The sequence below is a fragment of the Amblyomma americanum genome, chromosome 7 (genome assembly GCF_052857255.1).
Source record: "Amblyomma americanum isolate KBUSLIRL-KWMA chromosome 7, ASM5285725v1, whole genome shotgun sequence".
Lineage (NCBI taxonomy): Eukaryota > Metazoa > Arthropoda > Arachnida > Ixodida > Ixodidae > Amblyomma > Amblyomma americanum.
Genome location: NC_135503.1, coordinates 76,519,640 through 76,541,714, shown reverse-complemented (window position 1 = coordinate 76,541,714; position 22,075 = coordinate 76,519,640). Strand labels below are relative to the sequence as shown.

The window sequence follows — 22,075 nt, the reverse complement described above, 5'->3', positions numbered from 1 at the left end:
CGTCGGTCGGACCGTCGCGACGAATCGTCGGGTGAAGGCTCTTGAATGCGTCCAGCAGTGGCGGCCTTACCCCTGGAGGATGTCGTCTTCAGTTTTCACAATGTGGGGACCTGCCTCGGAAGTGGCCAGAGGATCACGGGCAGCCGGGCGAAGAGAACCGCCTTGGGGATGGCGACCGGGACTGGCGTCGCTGCGAGGTCGAGGACTGCAGGTTATCAGCCAGGCACTGCTCGATATCGCGTGGTCGTTCACCGTAGCGCGGTCTAGGTGTGTCAGGTGAAAGTATCCTTAAACTCATTCTGCAGTAGGGGTAGTTGCGAAGGATGTGGCCGGGCTCGCCGCAGTGGTAGCAGAGCGGCCGTTTGTTTGGCGTACACACCACGTGCGTTTTGCTAATGGTGGGAGGGGAGTGGTCTTGCAAGGAGGGCACAGGCGCGATTTAGCACCGCAGAGAAGGCACAGAAGCGTCGTGGTAAATGGCTGGAATTAATGGCCAAAGAATTCGTAGTGCATCGCTATAGGCCATCACGTAGGACGCCCGCTGTGGAGCTGGTTGTGGCTGCACGAATCGCCGAAATTCATCACGGACCACGTCCGCTATTACATCGACGCTTGGCTGTGGAGCCTCTCTGCGAAGCTTCTCCAATTCCTCATGCAAAACGCTCCTCCCAAGCTCCCGAAGCTTCTCGGCGGTAAGCGACATAGGCGTGCAGTGGTGAGGGGCTGTGACACTAGCCTGACGACAGCAGTGCGCGCCCCGTTCCTGCAGAACGCTCTATACTCTGTCTCCTTGGTAAAATTGGCTACCGTTCTTGGCGAGTCACGAACTAGTCCGGCAAACAACTGCGCCTTTGCACCGCGCATTAAGTAGCGTACCTTCTTGACTTCGGCCATAGCGGGACAGGCCTGATTGAAGAGTCGCTGCTGCGTTCTCGTTGGGCTGCTGCGGCCTCGAGTGCAGGGAGATATCAGCCTTCTTCCTCTCGTTGGTGCTGAATGCCGCTAAAAGCTCTCGGCGAAAAATTAGAAGTTGGTGAAGGAAGCTTCGTAGTTCTCAAACCCCGTCTTGTCCGAGACCTGCAGTGCGCAGTAGAGGTTCCGCGATTTACGCTCGCCGTCCCGCTCATTGAAGTTCGCCACATGGTCAAAGCTTGCCAACCAGTCTTCAATATTCTCGACTTTGTCACCACGGGACAATGGCGGTGAAGGACGAACGGCGGGAATCTCTCGGAACGCTGAGTTGCCTATTGGACGTCATGGCCCTTACCGGTGGTGTCAGTTGGCCGAATTCCGGTTGAATCTTCTCAGGCGACGGCTCGCCTTGTGAACGGGGTTTGAGCCCATGCGTTCAGAACTGGAGTCAAGAGTCAGCGCACATGGGACGCCACCATGTACTTTCCCTATATATCTCACCGACAAACGGTTGACATAGGTAGGGCAAGTTTACTTAGATATGCTGGGCGCGCAAGAGAACAGGGAGCTCGACAAAGGAAGACGTCAAACCTCTAGCCACTAGCATGTCCATAGCTTGCCACGTGCCAGAATATAGAGTTGCGGCGGTACGGCGCCACGCGAGGAATAAGTAGCGTGGCAGAGTTTTTTTTTTCTCGTAACACGCTGAAATTTTTTTTCCGCTGCACGAAAGTGCTGAAATCTGCCTTTGGGAGCGTGATAATGGACAACAGAATGTAGGGAAGATAATGAGAGAAGGTAGCACCTTTCTGCTATAAATAATGAAAAAGGGACGCGAGGACTGGTCCAAAGGAAAAAAAATTACGGGCGATTACGATAGTTGGTAATGCGAAATTTGAGTGAAGCTCTTCAAGCGCCCCCTGCCACTGCTGGCAGGTGGCGTGTTATGCTGCTAGCCACCCTCTGGGATCTTACCGTGACAGCCACGTTCCTGTTGCTAATTCCTCCGCTCTCGCCGTGGCAGGTGGTGTTTTGATCTATCCTACCTGTCAATACGCCACCTGTCACACGCAGACCACGACGATTACGGCGCGTAACGCAGGAACGGACGCCTAAGCGTTACGCTTTTAAACGACGTTTCGCTTAAACGTCGACAAGAAGAGGAATGTGGTCACATTCTTTCTTAAAAATCAACAAATAGTCGACGCTATGATCGGTTGTGGAAGCAAATTTCCGAGGCTGGGGCTGTTCTCTTCGTTTATCGGTTGCTTGCTTGGAAAAGTGCCAGTCGTCCCAAAAAGATTGAGGTAGTGCAAAAAAAAAAATGTTGCCAATGCCGTTATTTGCTCACCTGAATTTGAGAAACGTCGTTGTCATGTTCTTCACGCCAGGCCAGTAAGCGGCTTTAAAAGAGTCTATCGCTTGACTGGTCATTGAGTAGACGTCCGATGTATCGGATGCAACGACTTTCTGCGTGCAAAAAAAGGTGCAACCGAACCCGGAGACTTGAGTAACAGAGCTTAGTACAACAGCCTCGCATGAGAAATGAAGCAAGGTTATTGCCACGAGTAGCGGTTAAAACAACGTCACTTCCTATCCGGTAAAACCTGTATGGAGCCGCTCTCAGATTGGGACATAACCACGGCCCCTACGCATATGAATATGTATGTCTCCTTATACTAGGTACGAAGAGCTGGAGCACGGAAGTGTGAAAGTGTACCAGTAAAAATAAGGTGCTAATAAAAATTGTCTTTTAGTGCTAATCCTAATCAAAGTAGGCATATGTACCAGCTTCTTGAGCTGCAAGGTCTGCCGTGTCACGAATAAATATCCGCACGCTTTATAACCTTTTTTACATTTGCCTGTGGACTTCGAATCTTAAATTTACGTGCACTGGAAAGACTAATTTCAGTAAATTATCTATTCCACATATTTTACATCGCACGACAATCGGTTAATACTTCGTACTACAGTGGGCCTCTTGTCTTACTTGCTGCAGGTGCCAGTAAATGAACAACGTTCAATTAACGTACTACATACCATATTTTTGTGTGCTGAATACTACCGAACAATTGAACAAGACCTTCAGCGTGTTCTGTTGAGCGGAAAATTTCTTTGGTGTTCGCTGCTTTAGAAGCTTGGGTGTTCAGTGGACGCTGCCCAGTCTCGCGGTAAACTTGAAAAAGTTCAGATTTTTCGTCTATTCTATTAGTCAGGTGCCTCATATTATTTAATAAAGCGACAGCGTTAAATAGATCATGTCCCACAAAATCTAGCGTTGTTGACGTCATTGGCTTGAGCAAAAAAATCCAAGAAAAGCCCCAAAGAAACAACCTAGGAGGCAGGTGGGCCACCCAAGTAACGTAACTTTGTGGCGTCATCACATCTTGCCCATCGAATTGTGAGAAAGCTGCGCACCGTAGCAAGTGGTAGTCAGTCGCGAGACTTCCCCCGCTAAGAGCAACTTATGTTGCACAAGCCCCGCCGGTGGCAGCACCAGTCATAGCAAGGCAGAGGTGCATTGCTTAGCTGCTGCACCTTTGCGCCAGGAGTTGAAGACTCCCAAGGATCTATGAATGTTAGGCAGAGAATAACCAATTTTGCATATATGGACATTAACGCACTAAAACAGTCACGTCAAACTCTTAAGGCGGACCTTAAGTGTTTCCTCCAATGTTCTAGAAATTTTCAATTGCATTTCAATTTTCCTCATACTTCGATAAAACTTTTGTACTGATAGGTATCACATTTGTTGCCTTTTTACAGTCATTGCTACGGATGTGTACCACTTTCATCAACAAAACCAGGGGTCGAAACGTTATTAAAGTTATGTCATTAAATTTATAGTCATTTGGAGCGAAATTTTACTATTTCTATGCAAGTGAGACACGCGTACAACTTGCGTTTTTTAAAGAGTTATTGACGGTGCTGCAACTGTGCTCATACTGATCGGTAAACGACGCGATATTGGTGCCTTGTGGCTGTTGGCTTAGGATCAGTAGTCTAAGACATAATTAGAGGAACTGAACGATACTGCTGCCTTTAAGGTAATAGAATCTTTGTATTTGTGGTACGAATGCCTGATCAACATGTAAAACACATGGAACCTTCTTACCCACACTTTTTTAAAATAAAATGCACTAGTATTTGGAAGTTAACCATCGCTTCGACATTCGAACGAACTCTCCAAAATTTAGAACTAGGCCCAACCTAGAGAATGGAATAAGGTGAATTAGTGGGGAGATTAAGGTGTTTTATTGGGAATTAGTGGGTGGAATAAGGTCGAAGAGTGGGTCGGCTAAGTAAAACCTCAGATGATAATCCAATGGAAGGTATTGAAACATTCTAGTCCGCACATTTTCAAATTTGTTGGCGCTAATTATATCATAACGCTTTTCCCCAAGAAACCGGGTGGATTTTACTAGACGACAAGATTAATGTTACCGCATGAAAAGCGGAACAAACGCCTCTAAAACATTAATCTGTTGCACTATACGGACGGTTGTTCCGATCGACCATTGTGACTACGATTCTTATGCTGTGTTGGTGTTCCAGAAAAGACTAATAACGAATACTGAAGATGCAGGTGCCGACCGAGAAAATAAAAATTAGCAGATGGTGTAGCATGGTAAGCACGGAATGTCGTACAGTAGCACTATAGTTAAGGGGGCCCCTAAGGTCCTTACGTGCTAAAGTCTTCCTACCTAAAGGCTATCTCCCGAAAGGAATTTACCATGAAGGCATCCACCTAAAGAACTTTAGCCTCAAAACCTTTACCTTAAAGGCCCTCACCCAGGGCCTCACCCAGGTGAAGGCCTGCCAACTGAGCACACCTGCTAGGATGCCCACAGCCTGGTGGGCAGGTAGGCTGGCAGCCAGAAAGCAAGCTTCAGGTACGTACAGTACGGACGTACGTATGCCTGAAATCGAAAAAATGCGCCTAGTAGTACACCCGCCGCGTCAGCTCAGTGGTTAGGTCGCTCGTCTACTGAGCCGGAGCACATAGATTCGAACCCGACCACCGCGGCCGCGTTACGGTGGAGGCGAAACGCAAAAGACGGCCGTGTGCTGTGCGATGTCAGTGCATGTTAAATTTTTATCACCGGGTGGTCGAAATTATTCCGGAGACCTCCACTGCGGCACGTCTTCTTCCACTCCCTCCTTTATCCCTTCCCTCACGGCGCTGTTCGGGTGGCCACCGAGACATATGAGACAGTCAATGCGTCATTTTCTTTCCTCAAAACCATTTCTCAATTTTCAGCTTTCCTAGTAGCACAACCACACTTAAAAGCTCAGCGTGACGCCCATCCCCGTGCGTCGAATGCTAGCGGTAGCTGATGCCAAGAACTACTTATCCGCATTTAATGAATCACCTTTCTGAGCCCGGTCCGGTGGTCCTCACACACCTTGGTTCCTTGCTACGCCTCGCGAGCGGGTACCTCGAAGTCGTCTTGGGGGCATTGGCGATGTGACAATTTTATTAAGGCGTTTAGTGGGTCATGGGCTAATGTGCGGAAGGCACGCTGCCGAATCAGGTTTCAGGAGGCGAGCCGGATGGGCCAAGGGGGGATGAGGAAGGTTAGGAGTGGAAATGGAAAGCTTTGTGTCATTGTTTAGGGCAGTCTTTTGATATACCGTCGTTAAAGTGTACCGGTAAAAATAAAGCTTGGCTAGTGTATGGAGGATACTTATGTGTTCGGCGCAGGACCCGAGCTTCTCGGAGCGTTAAGGTTGGTGTGGCAGAGGTAAATCAGAAAAGTCTAATTTTTGGTGGGTGTGGTATTCCAGCACCGTTTTTGTAAGGCTTCACAGCGTCCATCGTCGGTGTGGTCGTCAATGGTGTTCCCGGCGCCCGGGGCATTGTATCGCAGCCAAGCTAATGAGCCATGTGACCATGCCCATGTGCTCATGTGTTCGCCGGCATCGGTGGCTCTGTAGGAATATAAGGCCGGAGTAGTACGGGGCAGGGGGGGGGGGGGCGGGGGGCGATAGAGATACACCGTGTTTACAAGCATAGGGGGAACTCGCAAACAACGGATCAGACTGAAGGTGAAAAGTAGGGTTAGCGCAAATAGGACTACATGGAAGCAGAAGTTTTCAAAACAGTTTTCCAACTTCACAGTGCACCTGTGATTATGTCCCTTCGTGAAGAACGACCAAGTTCATTCTTTAAAATATTGTGAAATTATGAAAAGATATCTCGAAGGTGATATATCTTTAAAACAGCACGATACATAAGCTCAGCTGTCACTCCTAGCTGGTAGTGCGGATCGCGAGCGTGGCCACCGTCTAGCCGGTGAGTTGGACAGTGGCAGTATCACCTGTGAGCAACATATAAAACCAGTCCCGTCATTAACTTCCGAAGAGTTCAATGTGAGTTTTTAATCCTCCTTGTTTTTTTTTTACTGCCTGCTGGGGACGAGGCACTCAGCAATTATTCCGAATTTGCGCCAAATCAGACGGCCTGATTTTAATCCACTGGCTCTAGTAAATTGGTTTGGGCTAGTTGGTTCATAGCTAAGCCGCTTCAACTGCTTCGAGTGGCGTGTTCTATGCGCTGAATTGTTCTTATGACCGTCAGCAGCAGTATGTATGATGATTGTTGTTTTCCTGATAGGCTTCTGTGATATGGCTCGGGTGCTTGTTTAAAATGCAAGGATTTGGGCGAATAAACCTTAATTGAAATGCAAATTCGCGCCTGTGCGTTGTTATCTGCCTTCCTAGTCCCTTTGCGCCGTCTTCAACATCAACCTTAGCATCGAGCTCTGGTGGGCTTCCAGTGCCCCTTTGCAATGGGGCGAAGAATGCCGCGATTTACACGTCGTTCAGCTGCCCCTGTGCACGACACAAATGAGCATGAGCGCTAAGCTCTTCACGAAGAGGCACGCTGACATGCACGTGAATGTGGTGTCGCCGCCCGACTCGACAGGTCTGAGTAATAGCCGATGGGAGTGCCCGGCGCGAGCTCGGCTTGGACGCAGTCTCGCTTTCAGCGGCTTGAAGTAGCCGCTGACACGTTCGCGGACGGCAAGGCGGCGCCGCTTCTGGCTGTGCAGTGCTCGGGAGAGCTTATGATTGCTTGCTCCGCACCACCGTTCTATTTCGTGAACCGGTAACAGCGGACGCCGATAAACAGGTCTGAGCAAGAGCAAGTACCCCTCCAATAAACAAGGTGGCAGTGGAAGTGCAGCGTTTCATTCCTTTACCCTTTGAGAATTCTTTGCAGAACTAAACAAATAGGTAAAATATTACAAGAGAATCCCCCCAAGGTGAACCAGATTTGTAATAAGGGATTACGGGCGCGGCGCTATGCAAAGCGGCTAGGCAGGCAACGCTGGGCTGCATGGTGTGCCCGCCTGTCCTCTACGCAGGGCAATCGACATCTTTGGAGAGTGTTTCACGCCATGGAGCGCCCTTCTCAGGTTGCAGATTACACAGAGAGCATTCGCCTCGCGCTAAATGTGGATGAGGACACATTTGCACAACAAGCGGCCCGTCAATTTTTTCCAAACCATGACTGCACCGCTACGTCTCCACCTGACTTATCGGTAACAGAGCCCCCCGATGGGATTACTTCTGACCTCACCATGGCAGAGCTGCTGGCCTCCATTGACCGTTTAAAAACTACTACTACTCCCGGGCACGACGGCATACCTAACTCCTTATTCCGTAACTTGGAAGGGAGGGCTTTGGAAACCCTACTAGATACTTTTAACGAAGTGTGGCTTTCTGGCGTCATGCCGGGAGACTGGAAGCATTCTATTGTGGTTCCAATCCCCAAGTCAGGTCAGCCTCCAGTATCTCTCTCGGCCCTTCGTCCAATTTCCCTTACCCCTACCATCTGCAAGCTTTATGAAAACATTCTAGCCGCACGCTTATCATGGTGGCTGGAATCCCATGATTGTTACCCAGATTCCCAAATTGGTTTCCGCCCACATATTGGAACGGAGGACGGCCTTGCTACTTTGGCTGCTGACGTGATTGACCACTCTCCACAGAGTCACCTTGTACGAACCGTAATCGCTACAGACATAACAAAGGCATATGATAACATCCTTCACTCTGCCATTCTTGCCTCCCTTCAAACTCTTGGTCTCCCTCACCGGTTCCTCCTCTCCATTCACGCCTTTTTAGCAAATCGAACCTTCAGCGTGCGTGTCCACGGAACGCCCTTTGGTAATTTCACTTCCAATAGAGGAGTGCCGCAGGGCTCCGTTCTCGCCCCCACATTATTTAATGTGGCTTTAATTCCTCTGGTTCGAGCCCTAGAGACCATCCCTTCTATCCGCGTGCTTGCATATGCCGATGATATCACCTTGTGGTGCTGTCATCCAGATGCGTCTATTCATCAGTCGGTCCTTCAACACGCGCTGGATGTATTGACATCTCGCCTCCCACCTTTGGGTCTAACACTCTCTCCTACTAAATCATGTTTCATTCGAATTGGAAATAAAGCCGCCTTACGGAAAGCTCCCCCTTTAAATTTTACGGTACATAATTCTCTGATTCCTCAGGTAGAAACTGTTCGTATTCTTGGTCTTCTCCTCCATACATCTGGGACTGGCACCCCGTGGCTGACAGCCACCCGTAAATCGGCTCACGCTACTCTAGGTCTGATTCGTCGCATAGCTATGCGCTCTGGTGGCGCACGTGCTCATACGGCCCGCCAGCTTGTGCGCTCTATCCTTCAGCCACGGATAGTATATCAGGCTCAATTTCAACGTCTCACCCGCAGACAGTGGGACTCCCTTGAAGCTATCAATCGTGAGGCTATGCGCGTCATAACATATCTGCCTCGTTTAACACCCATACCTGTGCTACAGGAGTTCGCCCAACTTAATACACTCAGTGAGATCATCGACCAACGGGTGGCAAATAGAGCTCGAAAACAGTCTCTCAAACTTCATCGTTTAAAGACACTTCCACCGTGGTCCTATTGCCAGCTCACTGACAATCGCCCCACTGTTTCCCCGTCGGTATCAGCAGCGTATCTGCCTGAAGGATGCATATTATACACGGATGCATCTCATTCTGCAGAGAGGGGAGTTACTGCTGTGTATAGTCCATCTCATCCGCATCTCAACTCTCGCGCGACGTATACTGCGGATACGTGCACTCCCCTGGCATTGGAACTTCAAGCCATTTATAATGCCATTGCTTCCCTTCCGCTCGTTCCAACATTCAATACAGTTCACATTTACACCGACTCCCGCGCCGCCCTTAAACAGCTGAAGGCTGTTCGACGAACGTTCCAGATTTCACAATCTATTCATGTGCTCTGCGCAAAGTATCCATGTCCTGTGCGCATACACTGGATTCGCGGCCATGCCCAGGATCCACATAACATTCAAGCGGATGCTATGACTCATCTTCATACATTAGACGATCCGCCACCTTCCCCTCTTCCCCCAGATCCGTTCCTGTCCCACGTTTCCGATTCCGAAGTTCTGCGCCAGCGAACACGCGCTCTAATTCCTCCGTGTTCGCACCCTCTCCCCCGTAGTCTTACTCGGCAGGAGGAGGTATCCGTGCGCCGGATTCGGGCAGGGGCGGCTCTGACACCATCTGTCCGTCATCGGTGGCGTGCCAAAGATCTGCCACTACCTGACAGGTGCCCTCACTGTGGCGCTGCACCGGACATATGTGATGTGCGGCACTTGTTGTGGACGTGCCCAGCGACGGCTGCTATCAGAAAACGGCTCCTCAGGGAGGTGGGCCTGCGGTGGAACCGCGAAAGTGACTTCGTGAAGCGGACAATGGACAACCGTTTCATTAACAACCTCTGCGACTACCTCAGCGCAACGGTTCTTCACTCCTTCTTTTAACTTTCAATCCCGTGCATTCCTTCCCCCCTTTCCTTTTTCAACTTATGCCTCATGGCACACTTCTCGAATAAAAAAAAAAAAAAATTACTCGTTAACAACCACCCAAGCGCAGCCATACGGCTACGGGAGTAATTGCCCATTATTAAAACTAAACATTGCAGTCGACAATCTGGAGTACAATCTGTGGTTTCAATAGGCGATATGGGTTCAGACATTGGGTTTCAATCGCTCCGCGGTGGTTTCCCGCCCTTTGCTGTCGCAGTAGAGGGCCGTATTTTGCTTCTGTGGCCAATTTCGATTTCCGTCAGTGTAGCGGATTTGGCGCTTCGATCAGAGCTATATTCCTGAACATCAATTAAAATAACCCAAGAATCATCGGCCATGGCCATAGACAAGAAGGTCAGCATCCCTTAGTTCCACAAAGAAAGTGAAAGCGCGCTTTAAAATCTCAAAAGCCTTGCTTCTACAAGTTAGTGCTGAAGCGGGATGTTGTAAATTTCACTTTGTTGCCATTTTCCTCTTTTGTGACAATGAAATAAATGCAACAAAAGGTAGACAAGGTATCCACCGATAGAAGGCACTGACACTCTCGTGAGGGCGCAACTGCTAGCCACGATACTGCCACCGAATGCAGACGGGCCAAACACAAGGTTCATGTTCGGCCCGTCGGTCAAATATCGAGTACATAAGTTATCTTCCGAGATGGGATTAGCTTCTCACAAAGCTCGTCAGGCGCGCCAAGCTCATCGTTGTTTACTCCGTCATTCGTTGGCCTCTCTGCCGGCCGCCAAAACAGCATGGCAGTCGGGCGCGATAACAAAAGTGGCATCATGGATGTTTTTCTTCCACGACCAGCGTCATCTCCTACGGTCACCGGAAGTCGTGGCCTATGGCAGAGGGCCAAATGAAACAATACAAATACAGTCCCAGGCCACATGATGTCGTTCATTAAATGGTACAGCTTTCACCTTCTGGTTAAGAAAAGCCACGTGCAGTTTACCAGAACTTTTGTGCAAACGAATAAAGCGCAATTTAGAGCTGCCGTTCCTATCGGTTCTGTGGTGCAGTGCATTAGCGCTTATGTTTTGAATGCGTAACACAGCACTTTAAATGTTTTCATTCGTTTTTTCCCCTTAATAACACGAATTAACCGCTCGCAGATCACTGATCGCCTCGCCTGGTTGTGCGCACCTTTTATGGGGCATTTTTAGGTTCTTCTGATGCAAAGCAGCCTCTTGAAAGGCTGTTAGACGAGCCAGGAGGCGAAGCCGTAAGTTTAGGTACAGTACCGTTGAGCGAATGTAATCACGCCCCTTGGCCTTTAAGACGAAATGCTTTCTTGCCTGATCAGTGTGCGCAAGACCTGTCGGGCAGGAGACGTGTACAATAAGTGTCCGCACCACCTGTCAGTCAAGTAAAATGAGAGGAAAAGAAATTTCGTCGAGGATGGGATTCGAACCCACGCGAGCAGAGCCCTATGGATATGGATTAGAAGTCCAACTCCTTAACCACTCGGCCACCTAGTCCGAAGATACGAGGGTGTTTAAAGGCCTCTTTCGTAACTTCAGAGCGGGTATAGCGAACACATCGAATATAACGAAGATGTGGTATGTCGTAACATGTATCTAATCTTATTTAAGAAGCGTGAGGGGATCGTGTTGAGCTAGAGAGTTCAAGAGGACGAAACAAAGGCCTTGATGCACGCAAAGTGACTTAAGGGCTCCCCTGAATTGCAGATGAGCTACTCGAACGCAGTCCTACGGTCAGTGGGCTATGGCAACAGCTTTCTGATTTGCAGATTTCACAAGTGCAGCTTTCGACTCATGCACGTGCACGCAGCCAAGTTTGCCGTAGTTATGAGGCTCTACGGCTATTTCAGCTGTGCAACCTGCCCGCGCCACTCGAGCACGTTCATTTCTCGCTTTTCAGCTGCGAGCGGCACAGAGTTTCTAAATATTGCGCACAGGGATAACAGGGGCCACCGTCTCTGCGAGTTTCTTAAACAGCACTTCATCCACCGCGGGAACGCCGCAAAGGGAAAATTTAATTACAAAGCGTTTGTTGCCTCATAAGCGGCATGGACAGGATGTGTCACCGCGCACTGTGGAGAGAGCTTGTTCTCATCAGCTGTCGATCATCCCACAAGAATGTAATTATGATTGGTGATTAATGATAATTATCGAATGAAAAGTTCAAAGGACCGAATTACTAAATAATTAAACAAAGAAGATTTTTAAATCGGCTAGTTACTCCAAGAAATTCACAAAAATAATGAGCTGCTATTAATTTGTCCAGAATTTAACGAACAAGAAAAAGTATATAAATTAATTGGTTATTTCATGATAAAGCAGTAGGGTAACTAATTAGATTAACTGATGACAACCATTGATTATTGACGATCACTTAATAATATTGCTTGTAGATTTGTTTACATAATGACTCAATTATTAAATAATTGCCATCAAGGATTGTTTCTTTGCTAAATAACAGACAAGGCAACTGAACTCGCACGTTAAAGAACCCCAGGTGGTCGAAATTTCTGGAGCCCTTCACTACTGCGTCTCTCATAGCCTGAGTCGCTTTGGGACGTTAAACCCCCGTAAACCAAACCATAAACCAAACCAAACTGAACTCACAATGCTTCCGCATTTCTGCATGTAAGGAGACTTAAGAGAACCATTTTTTTTTACTTGGCCTATCTAGTGTTAGCCGTAAAATATAATTTGAACCTCCAAAATATAAATTTCCGGAAAAGAAAAATACTGGAACTAAACGTTTTTACAAACAAATTGTCCTAAAATAAAATATGTCAACTGTGAATTGCAACAAATGAGCAGAAAAGCAGATGGGTGTAAACGAGAATGGAACTTGGCCACGATGAGAGAGGGTTTTCCTTTCATGCCGCCAAATATGGCTAATCGATGAAAGTAAATTTTGCGCTTAAAGAGCACATTTTTCAGAGCAAATGTGTTTCCAAAATATTTGTAACGCTTCAAACAGTTCACTTCAGCAGGTTCTGCTTTTACATTGTGAAAAATACAGACGCATCTTTGGTGTCGTCTGCTGCGGAGGTTTCACACTATGTTCGTGCCGTGAGAAACTTGCAAGAACCCTCACCCTTCTAACGGGAAAGTTGTTTGCGCTAGCAAATTGAAGGCTGTCGCCATGTCCTGGCGCTGCACTTATGATTCGCAAAAAAAAACCACGGCAAAGAGACAGAAACATGTCCTACACACAAATAAGTGACCGCAGTGTTCATGCTGGTATATAGTGGCTGGAAGGGGGAAGTGTGAGGAGTGTGGGCGGACGGGCGAAGCGCTTGGGAGGAAAGCGGGAGATGGAGCTGCAGCACGCTTACACGTCAGTTTCTGCGGCTTCAGCGATGGTAATACGCACTTCGCACACGGCGGCCACGGTATTTGTTTGATCGCGCTAGCATGGAGCTCACTATCTAACAAAATGAGATTCTGAAGTATAATCTGCTTTTTCAGCACAGCTGAAATTAATATTAACTTGGCTCCCAATTCAGATATATCAAGAGATAGCTGACTTAATCAAATTCATGTTTCATCTCGCATCAGCTTTGTTTCGAAACTAGTTTATTTTTGCTAAACTGATTTGCAGTTCATTATGCATTCAAACTACTCGCTTGAATGCATAACAGTTGTGAAGCACAAGCACTATTTTTCTAAATCATGAAGCCTTGGAGACTAGAAAAATGATGATGAATGGACCAAATGATGTGCTGGCACTCTGAATGAATCTTGTTCCAAGCAGTTTTAAGTTACCCGCATTAGTTTCAAATGCTTCTTTCTTCCACGAGATGACCCCCTCTCTTTTCTGAGCGATTACAAGAAAAAATTGAGGCAGGTTATTAAAAAAAATTGGAGGACGCTTAAGCTTCGCCTTTAAGAGTGGAACGTGACAGCGTGTTGCAGCACTGCCAGGGAGTCCACGGAACGCCGTCGCCCATTCGGCGCGACGCCTTGCCCGTTAGACAAATCGTGCTGCTGCGTACGGTGAAATGGACGCGCGGAGCGGCAAACCACGTAGAAGCGCTGCCAGGCGTCTTGCCGAAACGCGCGGGACTCAAGTTGCAATTCGTAGTTGGTCGGCACATCGTTCTGGACAAACCCGATGCCACGAACGCCAGCATAGCTTCCGTGCCGAACGAACGGGCAGCAAGCCGCAAGCTTCGCGGTGAACGCGCTTCGCGGTGAACGCGTGATTCCTGCGTGCCCGCACGGCCCCACTGCGCTCGAACGAGACGAGCGGGATGGATGGATGGAAGGTAGAAGCATCCCCCTTGAAACGGGGCAGTGGTTGTTGCCACTATGCTCAGTTTTTTTTTCCTTTATTTTTGTTTACTCTGCTGTAAGTTGTTAATACAATTCGCCATTTCCTTTAAAAAAACGTCTTCCTACACTTAAAAACTTATGTCACCTCTCTGCTTTTGTACCACCAATCCTCCAATCGCTTTTTGCTAATTTCCACCGCAGATTTATTTACATGACTATCGTTATCTCTAAACCCTAAAGCCACAGGAAGAGTGACTCTGCCTGCATCGACATCGGGATGGATACCATCGAATTTTAGGATGAGGTGTTCTATTGTTTCTACAGATTTACCACACACAGAACATGTGTCGTCATCTTCGTTAAAATTTTTTTCTGTAGTTGCGCGTTCTAAGACAGCCTGACCTAGCTTCAAAGAGTAGGGCACTGCCTCTTGAATTATCATAAAACGTTTTCTTCTTGATCTGCCTTTTCCAGCATCGATATAGTTCTACACTATGTTTCTTTTCCATTGAATCTATCCAATCAATTTTTACCTTAGACGTTCTTAACCTGTCGTTTAATGCTTTTTCTCCTTCCTCGTCTCTGGCAAACTTATTGGCCAGCTTTCTAGTTTGTTTCCGCAACTGTGTGTCAACGCTCTTTCTGTACAGGTATTTAAATACCTTAGCTGCCCACCGGTTATCATCCAATTTCCTCAGGCGTTGTTCGTATAGTACTTTACTCTGAGCTTCCCGTGCTTCGAACGTTGCCCAGCCCATATCCCCCTGTACTGCCTCGTTTGTGGTTTTCCCGTGGGCACCTAGTGCTAATCTTCCGACAGTTCTCTGATTTACTTCTTTCTAATCCCGACTGAACTGCAGCCCTTAAGCATAGAACCGCATTTCCGAAAGTAAGCCCCGGAACCATTATTCCCTTCCAAATACCTCTGAGGACTTCATGCCTGTTGTACCCCCACAATGCCCTATGCTTCATTATCCCGGCATCTCTTCGCCCTTTTGCTTTGAGAGACTGTCCGTGCTTTCGTGCTTTTTCGTGGACATATGCCCGTTGTTTACCCATACACCGAGATATTTGTATTCGGCCACTCGTTGTATTTCATGGCCTTGTATTGTAAGCTCTTGATCAGTTGTGCCGTTGAAAACCATCACACCTGACTTAGTTGCACTAAACCTGAAACCTAGACTGTCTCCTTCGTCTCCATAGCAATTCACCAAAGTTTGCAAATCTTGCTGGCTATCTGCTAACAGTACAACATCGTCCGCATACATTAAAGCCGGTAGTCTTTGCTCAATATCCTTTCCGCCTAATTTGTATGACAGATCATAACCTAGATTGTTTCCTTGTAGCCTTCCTTCCATACTTATCATGTAAAACATGAACAGCAGCGGTGATAGAGGACAACCTTGCCTTAATCCTTTGCGTATCTGGATAGTTGTTGTACTCTTAATTCCTTCCCATGTTATTTCAACTTCATTTTCTCGATATATTTCCTGCAGAAAATTAAATATCTCATGACTGACACCTTCACATTTTAATGTGTTCCACAGGAGTTCCCTGTTCACGTTGTCGTATGCACCGCTTATGTCCAAGAAGGCTAAATACAGAGGTCTGTTTCCCGCCTTAGCTATTTCTATGCACTGGGTAAGCACGAACAGGCAATAATCTAAGCGCTCCGAGTATTCTATTACTTTCTACCCATGACTGCATTTTTATTTTCACCGCCTGCATCGCCAGCCTGTATGTAACTGATGTTATCGTAATCGGTCGGAAGGATTTTATGTTCGTCTTATTGCCTTTTCTTTTATGAATCAAATTCATTTTACTCTGTTTCCAGTGGTGCGGAATTTGCTGATTCGTTATGACTGCCTTCAATACTTTTATCAGCGTTTCCTTGCCTCTTGGGTCAAGTTCATTAATTAGCTTGATTGGAATTTCGTCAATCCCTGCTGACGTACATCATGGAATATTTGCTTCCGCCTTTTTCCAGTTAAGATTCGGTAGTTCCACGCTGTTTTAAATTGTGCGTTCCTGTGTTGCTCCCTCATTTGGGGTGATTACTCTATCGTCTTTCTTAAATGACTCAGCTATAACTGATGAAATGTAGTTCACAGCGTCATCTCCCTCTAAACATTTTCCTTCGGCGTCGTGAATCTGTTCCTGCTTTCTGTGATTCGCTTTGCCCAGCCAGCTTATATGGTAGCAGAATTTTCTTGGCCCCCCTTTAGTTGAATCGCGAACTTCAGCCAGCCAGCGATCAGAGGACTGCTTTATTTTAGCCTGGACGAGGACTTGCACTTGCTGTTTCTTTTGTCGATGAGATTGCCATTTTCGGCCTATTTCCTCTTCAGATAACTGCGCCCTCTTTGCTTGTCTTTGTTCCCGTGACGCCAACCGTCGTTGTTCGATGGCCTCCCTAATTTCCTTATTCCACCAACTTCATGGCTTCCTCTTTCCTCTCCAGCGGTTTACTCCTTTTACTTGTTTTATTTTTGTGCTAATGAGGAGTTCTAATTTATTATCATCCCACTTTTCCATGGAATGTGTCTCAATTGCTTCCTCTATGCACGCCGCTATTTGCGCTATTTGTCCATCATTTAATTTTCCGCACTCTTTATGACTCCCCTTCATTTCTCTTTTGAGCAGGGCTCCAAACTCTAGACTAATACGCTTATGATCACTACCGAGGCTGTACTTCCCCTCTTCGTCTATTTCCATCATTGCGAGCTTGCTATACATCCCCTGCGAGATTAAGCAGTAGTCAATGGTCGTTTGCCTGTTACGGGATTCCCAGGTGATTTGTCCCTCACAATTTGTTTCTCTATTTACAATAACTAGGTTGTTTTGCTCACAGAAGTCTAGCATCAACTTCCCGTTATAATCTGTGTATCCATCCCGATCCTCGATGTGGCCATTCATGTCCCCCATTAGAATAATATTGGTGCCTTCTCCAAACTGCTTTATATCGTCATTGAGACACTTAGCTACATCCGTGTTCTCTTGCCTGCATTTGTCCCCTGTACCTAAATAAACTTCTCCTAGCCATGTCCCTTTACCGGCAATTGTACCCGATACCCAGACATGTTATTTACAAGTTGACTTTATTCTTTGCCAATTTGTTCCTTTATGTATCAGCATACCTACTCCTCCTCCCTTCCTCTCCGTTGTTGTTCTGTTGCTCACTTCCCAGACGTAGCCATCAATAAGTGGTGGGTCTTCTAGATCCCTGAGATGTGTCTCGCATAGCGCGTATACACCTACTTCTCCGTCCTTTAACTGCTGTTCTATTTCTAACCACTTCGCTCTCTTTCCACCGCCTTGCATGTTTATGTACCTGATCCTAGTGTTAAATTTCTTTTTTGTAGTTTTCTTCCTGGACCTCTTAGTGGCCATTTTATTGGCGTCAGCCTTCATTGCTACACTTTCTACTTTGCTTCTACCTATCCCTATGCCCCGAGCCGCAGTGGACCCCCTAAAAAAGCTACTGCCCGGCCTGCCAGGCGCCACCCGGTCTCGACTCCTAGCCTTGTATTAAAGTGGATGCCATCTCGTGTAAAGCCTCCGCCAAAGCCGGCTCTATGCACTTCCCTGTTTATGTGTGCCACTTCAAAGCCTTTCTCCTGGTTTAACTTCCATATCTAACGATTAACAGCCACAACGTCCTTTGCAATTTCTCCGTTCCGTCCTTGCATTTCCGGCACTGTGCACACCACGATCTGGACTTGCTGTGCTATCGCCCTTAAATCGTCAACTCCCTCCGCTAATCTTTCCACTACTTTTGCGGCTTCACATTCAAGACATCAGCTAGTCCCGCCGCTATCACTACCAAACTGCGCTCTTTAACATTCTTAGAAAGTTCGTTTTTTGTTTGTCTCAGTACTGCGTCCATTTTCCTTCCTGGGAATGCCCCGACTGCTACCCACTTATCACCTTTTACACGCTCCATTACAGTTCTTTTGCATCTACTCATATTTGAGTGACCACCGATAAGTACTTGGGCACTCGCTTCCTCCATCCTAACATCCGGTTTATTACGCCGCCTCTTATCTGTGGCTGCGACCTCATTCCTGGAAGTTATCTTGTTCCCCTTCTCTCCATCTCCAACAGACTTCCTAGTTGCCACGTGTGCATAGCTGTATGGATGTATGAAGGGAAGGTAGAGCATCCCCTTTGAAACGGGGCAGTGGTTGTTGCCACTATGCTCAGTTTTTTTCCTTTATTTTTGTTTACTCTGCTGTAAGTTGTTAATACAATTCGCCATTTCTTTTTAAAAAAAAAACGTCTTTCTACACTTTAAAACTTATGTCACCTCTCTGGTTTTGTGCCACCAATCCTCCAATCGCTTTTTGCTAATTTCCACCGCAGATTTATTTACATGACTATTGTTATCTCTAAACCGTAAGGCCTCAGGAAGAGTGACTGTGCCTGCATCGACATCGGGATGGATACCATCGCATTTTAGGATGAGGTGTTCTATTGTTTCTACAGATTTACAAAACACAGCACATGTGTCATCTTCGTTAATTTTTTTTCTTTAGCTGTGCGTTCTAACACACCCTGACCTAGCTTCAAAGAGGAGGGCACTGCCTCTTGAGTTGTCATAAAACGTTTCCTTCCTGATGTGCATTTTCCAGCATCGATATAGTTCTACACTATGCTTCTTTTCCTTTGAATCTATCCAATTTTTACCTTCGACGGTTTTAACCTGTCGTTTAATGCTCTTTCTTTGTCCTTCCTCGTCTCTGGCAAACTTACTGGCCAGCTTTCTAGTTCGTTTTCGCCACTGTGTGTCAACGCTCTTTCTCTACAGGTATTTAAATACCTTAGCTGCCCACCGGTTATCATCCAATTTCCTCAGGCGTTGTTCGTATAGTACTTTACTCTGAGCTTCCCGTGCTTCGAACGTTGCCCAGCCCATATCCCCCTGTACTGCCTCGTTTGTGGTTTTCCCGTGGGCACCTAGTGCTAATCTTCCGACAGTTCTCTGATTTACTTCTAATCGAGACTGAACTGCAGCCCTTAAGCATAGAACCGCATTCCCGAAAGTAAGCCCCGGAGCCATTATTCCTTTCCAAATACCTCTGAGGACTTCATACCTGTTGTACCCCCCCAATGCCCTATGTTTCATTATCCCGGCATCTCTTCGCCCTTTTGCTATGAGAGACTGTTCGTGCCTTTCCGTGTACATATGCCCGTTGTTTACCCATACCCCGAGGTATTTGTATATGCTGCCGTCGCGCGCCATCTTTTGGGGCATCGGCGAACATTTCAAGGAGGATGAGGAGGCGGAGTTTTTCGCTCACGTCTAACACCGCCGACGCCGACGACGCGGGCTTCCTGCGACACGTGACCCTTAACGCTGTCGCGTTAAAAATTGGTGATTTGGTTAGCAGTATACAACACATGGAGGGCTCAGCCTACGAAGACATTGTTCTGTTTCAGACAGGATGTAGCTCCATCAAATCTGTTGTGAAGTGATTTGTTGTTCCTAAACCACCGAGAAAATGTAAGTTCCAGTGCATCAACAAATGAAAAGCTTTCCTTGGACGTGTACAACAGGCCGCCGTTGCCGCTGAAGCTTTTGTGAATGTGGATAGGTCTTTGTGGCATTCTACCGATCCACGAAGAGCAGATCAAAGCACTCCTTGCAGCTAGTTTGAAGGATGGTCCTTCTCACAGCATACCCTGTGTTACGTTTCGCCTACGACGCGCGGTATAGCCGGCGCGGATGCAACAGACGCCGGGGCTTCGTTCAAAGTGGCGGTCATTTTGGCCCGTTCAGTGCTGCCGCAACGCCTCCCGCCAAGCGCGTCCAGGCAGGTTTCAATGCCACGTGTCTTCGTGTGTGCGTGTGTGTGTGTGCATGTTGGTGCCCACGCTTGTCAAAGCGCGGCAGCCGGGAAGAGGAGCTCCCCAACTGGGAGGCGAGGAGGTCTGACCGGCGCCGGCCCGGCGGACGCGTCACGTCACGTCTCAACATGTCCGTGCGTCGCCGTCTCGTGCGCCTCATCCCGAGCCGTTCCTTCTTGCCCTCGACTCCGAGGGTATAAAGGCAGCTGCCCCGGACGCCAAAGAGAGGCTTCGATTTCTTCCGTCGAGTAACGTGGTCGCCCTGACCGGCTGCTCTTTTGCGATGCTAGAATAAACAAGTTGTTCTGTTGGCAGTCGACTCATCCTTTGCCAGGACCTTCGGATGTTTCCAGCTGTGCCCCAGGCCGCCAGGCCAACGCTACCCTTGGGTCTTGCGACCCATTTGCAACACCTGCTATAAAACACGAGTCTGCTGTCGCTTGTCTTGTCCTGGTACACATGGTCAGGTAGAAGATCAGATTTGTTTACCATTTGGAAAGCATCTTCTATTTGTCCATGTTTACCCTCATTTCTTAAAATTTGAGCTTCACGTGGCATGTGGTAATTTTTGGCATAACCTTTAGAATGACTGCACATTCATCTTCCTCGAGTGCAACCCTGATGTGCTCAACGTAGTCAGCACCATGCGAAGTTTTGTAGAAAGCCTACAGGAAACCATTTCTTACGCATTTCACTAAATGGGGGAAAAAGGAAGAAAAGCGTCTTTCGTTATCAACAAGATGAGAAACAGACGGCTTCATGGAGCTCGAGGAGCTAGATATTCCAAGCATGCGCCGCATAGAGCGTTGGTTCCATGAAGCTCCATCAGCTGTAACGAACTGGACAAGAGCGCTGCCCTCACGTTGCCTCTTGAGGCAGAGGCGCCGCATATCTGATGCCTAAACCTTTCTAGAGACTGAAGCATGACCACGCCGCCTTATCCTTCGGAGCACCAAACAGTGATAATTTCTTCTTGGAAGAATTATAGCTTTTTGTGCACCCAGGCACAAAACGGTGGCTTTGTTTTCTGGGCATTTGTACGCGTGCACCACACAGGAAATAACAAGCGCATCTCTAGGTAAAACTGACAGAAATACGTGTTGCACGGTGCACGCCGTAGCGAAGTCAAGGCGGCTTGCCTTTCGACAGATGGATGGATGGACGGACGGACGAACGCATGGATGGATTGGATGGATTGAATTCATGGATGAATGAATGAATGAATGAATGGGAGGATGGATGGATGGACGGACGGACGGACGGACGGACGGATGGACGGATGGATGGACGGATGGATGGATGGATGGATGGATGGATGGATGGATGGATGGATGGATGGATGGACGGACGGACGGACGGACGGACGGACGGACGGACGGATGGATAAGGCTGAACCCTTTAAATCGGGCGGTGGCTCAAGCCACCTAGCCATGACATATGAAATTTTACTCTTGTCTTTATTTTAGCCTCCAATCAGATAACCTTCGCTTGGTTACTTCTACCCGCTTAAAATCTACTTTCCCTTCACTGTCCTAAAACCATAATGCCTTGGATAAATCAGCCCCGCTGCTTATCACTGTAGGGTGAAGCCCTTTACAGAAAACTATCAAGTGTTCAGCCGTTTCCTCCTCCACTTCGCACTCAACGCACAACGTGTCTATCTCGTGGTACCTGACTCTATACGTCTTAGTCCGCAATACTCCCGTCCTGGCCTCAAGCAACAAAGAGCTTCCCCTACAATTATCAAAGATATATTCTTTGGCAATTTGCTGCTAAAAGATCCTGTATGTTGCGAGTGCTGATTTCGTCAGCATCGCTGTTTTCCACGGAGCTCTTTCTATTTCTTTAACCTTTTTATTAACCGATAATTGCTGATTTGCCCCCTACTGCTGTCCAGATATTTGCTTGTCAATTTTCTTGTTCGCTTTCTCCATTTCGTGTCACATTCCTTATGCACAGGTATGTGAAAACTTTCCTAGCCCACTGCTTTTCCCCCATTTTTCTCAATAACTCCTCAAATACTATCTTACTGCTAGCTTCTCTGCTCTCGAACGACGCCCATCCCATATCACCCTGTACTCCCTGATTTGGTGTATTGCCATGTGCTCCCAAAGCTAGCCTCCCTACTCCGCGTCGTCTGATTTCCAACCTTGTTTGAACATCTGGTCTCATGCACAAGACCGCATTACCGAA

At 47.5% G+C, this 22,075-nt stretch overlaps 1 protein-coding gene across 1 annotated transcript in view; it reads right to left on the bottom strand.

The window, feature by feature from the left end:
• LOC144097243 (uncharacterized) overlaps positions 1-22,075 on the bottom strand; it is a 201,351-nt gene that overhangs the window by 55,708 nt on the left and 123,568 nt on the right. Inside the window, exon 14 of the mRNA XM_077629987.1 lies at positions 2,264-2,382. Coding sequence (XP_077486113.1) covers positions 2,264-2,382 — 119 coding nt within the window. The remainder of the gene's footprint in view (positions 1-2,263; positions 2,383-22,075) is intronic.